The 5,790-nt window shown below is 27.9% G+C and overlaps 1 protein-coding gene across 1 annotated transcript; it reads left to right on the top strand.

The window, feature by feature from the left end:
* Window positions 1-1,242: 1,242 nt before the first annotated feature.
* On the top strand, window positions 1,243-2,173 carry LOC109813337 (putative calcium-binding protein CML25). Its single transcript, XM_020377497.3, has one exon. The coding sequence runs from the start codon at window positions 1,387-1,389 to the stop codon at window positions 1,984-1,986; it is 600 nt and encodes a 199-aa protein (XP_020233086.1). The 5' UTR covers window positions 1,243-1,386; the 3' UTR covers window positions 1,987-2,173.
* Window positions 2,174-5,790: the final 3,617 nt, after the last annotated feature.

Below are 5,790 nucleotides of genomic sequence, written 5' to 3'. Positions count from 1 at the left end.
AAAAATTTCAAAATAAATACATTAACATATTGAAATAATTTTTAAAATATTATTAATATAAGGTATGAAAATCAAACTGTTACAAAGATAAAAATGAATAGGACTTGGGACTTCTTCCTAGGAAGGTGCATTGTGGAGCAATTGATGGTAGTTATAAAAGAATTAATTGCAATCAATTTTTTTAGTATTAATAATTTTGTGAAGTGTATAATTTCGTTACAATCAGTAAGTAACTAATAATAAGTTTAAATCTTATAAAAAAAACTAATAGTTTTAAATTAAAATTAATTATTGATTATATATTAATTAATTATTATATTAATAAAACAATCAAGTGATAAAATTTGATTAAAAAACCAGTTATAAAAAATAAAAAATACCGTGTAATTATTATTAATTATAAGAAAATATATTTTTGTTAACTTTTGAATTAATATGTTAGATTTTATTTTATGTTTGATAAATATTTAATTTATAATTTAGCAATATATAGTTTTGTTTTGTCTAACCCATTTAGATCCTGCCAAGCTGATTTTCAGATGTTTTTTTTTTCTAATATCCTTCATATTTTGTAAAAGATTTTTTTTTATCTTTATAATAAAATGGATAACTTCTTCAAGGTTTTTATGTAATAATTTTTCCTTAAATGATTACTATTAAGTGCATGATTTTTCCATAACTTATCCATGCAATAATTTTTTCTTAAAATAACAATTAAATTTGTATGCATGTAATTTCTCCTTAAAATAATAAGGAAAAAAATTTATTTATTTATTTATATATCACTAAATAATTAATTGGTGTTTCATTTGATTTACATAACATTAATTTTTATTTAAATTTATATCTTTTTATCAAAAAATATGGAAATTTATATTTAAATTAATTTTTCTCCAATATTAAACTATATAATTTTATCCACAAAATTGAAATACTAAACTTTCGTAAATTATATATATATTCTACACCAATTGTGGGCTTGATATGAGTATTTAAAATAATTTTATATATTCAAAATTACTAATTAAATTATAATAATTGTAAATACCGGGAGGAGAGAAATTATTTAGGTGACTGATCAGAATCATGCTCGTAGCCAATAACTACAGATGATATACATTTAATTTATAAAAAGAATTAATAAGGGCAAATTTATTGATTATTGAGGCAGCAACAGCAAGCATGGGTAGAATTTGAATTTGAGGAAGGAAATAGAAAAGGAAAAAATAGAATTGGTGGAAATATATAAAAGAGAAAGAAAAATATAGAAGGAGAAAAAGGGGCCTCACTCTTTGCATGCCAATAATAACATCTTGAGAAGAAGAAGAAGAAGAAGAGAAGGAAGAGTTTGTTGGATTTTCCGTGGCGTGGTCCCCGTGGTGAAGAATGGGTTTCAGATCCCTCTTTTGCCGGAAGAGGAAAATGCTCAAGACGACGTCGTCGTCCTCTGCGTCGACCTCTTCCACCTCCGCGCTGCCCACGGCGATCCCAGGCAGCGGCCGCGGCCGCGTGGCGGAGGAGCTGGAGTACGTGTTCAAGAAGTTCGACGTGAACGGCGACGGCAAGATCTCGTCCTCGGAGCTGGGGTCCATGATGAGGAGCCTGGGGCAGGCGGCGACGGAGGAGGAGCTCTCGAAGATGATCGGAGAGGTTGACGCGGACGGCGACGGCCACATCAGCCTGGAGGAGTTCATCGAGCTGAACACGAAGGGCGTTGACCCCGACGAGGTCCTCGAGAATCTCAGGGACGCCTTCTCCATCTTCGACATCGACGGCAACGGCTCCATCACCGTCGAGGAGCTCCACATGGTCATGGCCAGCCTCGGCGACCAATGCTCCGTCGACGACTGCCGCAAGATGATCGCCGGCGTCGACGCCGACGGCGACGGCACCATTGATTTCGACGAGTTCAAGATCATGATGACGGCTTCCGCTTCCGCTTCCGGGGAGTTCCAGATTAACGCCGATAACAAAAAGCGTCAATAATTAATTAATTAATCAATTGATTATTCTTTTTTTTTTTTCTTTTGTTTTCTTTTGTTTTGTTTTGTTTTTTTTTTTTTTTTTTTTCTTGTTCTTTGTTGTTATCGTTGTTATCTGCTCCAGAAATTAAGGTTTTTTTCTTTACGGGAAATTAACCAAGATGTGTAGATTTCCACCTTTTTCTGGATCCGATTTCTGTGCTGCATGGGCGATTGCTTAACTCATTGATTCCTACGTGCATTGCATGCAATTTAACATTTTTTTTCGCATTGTTAAAATCCAAAACGCGATTAAAATTGAAGTTAGTTTTGTACGCTCCCGGAAATTAATAGGTCCTTCTTCTGGCTACCAATGGATTAGTCATTAGAGGATTGGATTAAGAGCTATATATACGATGATGATCCAGTTCGTGACTTATTTTCAACAAGAGTATGATTTGGTGGCTTCTCAATAAGGTGCATTTAATTCACCCAAGATTGTTTCCATTTATACTCGAATTAAGCACAAAAGTAATTTAATTTGTTTTTTTGAGTGATCCTTAAAATTTCAGGATTCGCATGTGCTATATAAACAAGTTTAAGACTCAAACATAATGTTAAAAAACACTATGCTGCATTCTTTGAATATATATTCTGGACAGCAATAGCAATTAGGGTTTTTTTAGAGGCAGACCTCTACACCGGAACAAGTTTCATAATGTGTTTTCAATTCTTTAACATTTCCATACTTTACTTTGCAATAACTAATTTATTGTGGAACTAATTTGATTTAAAAAAAGAAATCAATATAGCATTATTTATGGATGGATGAAGAGAATAGGCAAAACTTTTGATTGGAATTTTAGGAAACAAAATGATTTATCTTGATTTTCTTTTAATCAAATGATTACTAATTCTTCAATTTATAATTGCTTAACAAGTCCAATTTTGCACTTTTTTCCAATATCGGTGACCGATGTTTCTTGTCTCCAGAGAAGTTGAATTTCCTCTTTATTTAACGCCTAGTGATTTCATTTATAAGGTCACCTTCATGTTATAAGCAACAAAAGGGAAATCAAATCATACTTCTTTTGTCCATTAGAAGTACAAGATCATTTCTATACGGAAGGGATGAGTAGTCATCTATCATTTTTTTTTCCCAATTCAAATTAGACAGATATCAATGTACTAAGCTATAAATTGCACCTGCTGGTTCAGCTCCTGAGGAAATTCCCATCTGCAGAAGACAATCGTATAATTAATAATTATGTATATTTATTTGTCTAAAATGCAAAACATTAAATTTCAAGAATCAAATATTAATAATTAACATGTCTTATTGTGGGATAAAACTACACTACAATTTTATTAAATTATTTAGCAACTGATATATTAGTTTCCAATAAAAATTAAAATTTATCAATTACAAAATCAACAACAATTGTAATTTTATATATATATATATATATATATATATATATATATATATATATTACTGTAAAATATTTTGTGATCCAATATATTAGCCATTAAACAAATATTATATTGGTGACTAAACAAATCAGTCACTAAATGAAATAAAAATAAAATATAATACTTTAAGATTGAATAATCGATTATGAAATAAATTATAAAAAAAATAAACAATTTTTAATATATAATATCAATATTTCATATATAATTCAAAATAAGATAACAAATTTATTTTATTTTAGCATATAAATATTTTGTTGTAATTTTTTACATTCTCATTTTAAAAAACTAACATAAAGGTGACTTGTATTATATTATACTATAGTTATTGATTAAGAGAAAACTATTATAATATAGTTTCTTTTAAATAAATGAAGACATTTAAATTGTAAGTTTTTTATATTAGTGAGAAAGAGATTTGATGTTCTTGTATGCTTATTTAGAAAATAAAAAAAATATATAATTAAAAATAAAAAAGTATATATATATAGAAGTACCTATAATTAAAAAATAATAGAAGTTAAATGATAGTAGGTTATTCGTGATTAGGGATTTAATAATTTGAAGTAGTTATAAGAGTAAAATGGTCTAAAATAAATGGACACTAAAAACACAATCTTCTATTTCCTTTATATATGGTACATATGTATACATATAACATTATAATAGTATTTTTAATATATAGTTAAAAATATCAATAGTAATAATAATAACTAGTAGTGAGAAAGACTCTACACGTCTCCAAAAAAGAAATGGGTATTGAAAAAAAATAGTTATTTTTAATAAAGTGAGCAATTATTTTTGTTTTTAGAAGAAGTTATTTTTCTTTGAATATAAAATAGCGATATAGGTATCTTTAAAAAATAAGTGAACACTGAATGAATATATTTCCTTTATATATTGTTATAGATAATAATAATAATAATAATAATAATAATAATAATAATAATAGTAATAATAATAATAATAATAATTTTTAACGATATATAATGAGAATATCTCATTTTAGTGTCCACTTTCAAAAATAATTATACTTCTATAATGTATTTTATAACATCCTATTTTCTAAAATAATAATATTATTAAAATATTACATTATGGTGAGAATTATTATTTATTTTTACATGTGAAAATTTTTATTATTATATTAATTTATTTGATTTAATGGGATAAGAGGAAACATGCTAAACTGACCCAGTTTATTAAATTTTTAGGATAAGGATTAGGCAGAATTATTAATTATATTGACTTGTCTCATGTGGCATTTCTGGAAAGATTGAGAGAGAGAAGGAAGAGAAGGAAGGAGCTCTGAGAAGTACTCAGATTGTCTCAAATTGCATCAAATCATTCAAATCATCACAATAAGCTATGGGAAAGGAAATGAGTTAATTCATGTGTGGGATTAATGGGTAGTGGGAGTAATTCCTAAATTCTTAAGATTTTCTATTTTTGTTCTAATGATGTAATTAACAATTCAACTAGGTTTTATATTGAATTGAGAATGTGTTTATTATATTATTTGGTAAATTGATTGATAGATAATTGAATTCATAGGAATGTCTTTATGAGTTAGGATTCTTGAGTAATTGGGATATTGTTAATTATAATACGTGAATTCATGAATTAGTAACATTATAATAGTATTTTTAATAGAACAAAGATTGAGAGAGAGAAGGAAGAGAAGGAAGGAGCTCTGAGAAGTACTCAGATTGTCTCAAATTGCATCAAATCATTCAAATCATCACAATAAGCTATGGGAAAGGAAATGAGTTAATTCATGTGTGGGATTAATGGGTAGTGGGAGTAATCCCTAAATTCTTAAGATTTTCTATTTTTGTTCTAATGATGTAATTAACAATTCAACTAGGTTTTATATTGAATTGAGAATGTGTTTATTATATTATTTGGTAAATTGATTGATAGATAATTGAATTCATAGGAATGTCTTTATGAGTTAGGATTCTTGAGTAATTGGGATATTGTTAATTATAATACGTGAATTCATGAATTAGTAACATTATAATAGTATTTTTAATAGAACAAAGATTGAGAGAGAGAAGGAAGAGAAGGAAGGAGCTCTGAGAAGTACTCAGATTGTCTCAAATTGCATCAAATCATTCAAATCATCACAATAAGCTATGGGAAAGGAAATGAGTTAATTCATGTGTGGGATTAATGGGTAGTGAGAGTAATCCCTAAATTCTTAAGATTTTCTATTTTTGTTCTAATGATGTAATTAACAATTCAACTAGGTTTTATATTGAATTGAGAATGTGTTTATTATATTATTTGGTAAATTGATTGATAGATAATTGAATTCATAGGAATGTCTTTATGAGTTAGGATTCTTGAGTAA

Source organism: Cajanus cajan, chromosome 11, assembly GCF_000230855.2.
Source record: "Cajanus cajan strain Asha chromosome 11, NIPB_CcT2T_4, whole genome shotgun sequence".
Classification (NCBI taxonomy): domain Eukaryota; kingdom Viridiplantae; phylum Streptophyta; class Magnoliopsida; order Fabales; family Fabaceae; genus Cajanus; species Cajanus cajan.
The sequence above is the reverse complement of the archived record's forward strand: the minus strand, read 5'-3'. Positions and strand labels throughout refer to the sequence as shown.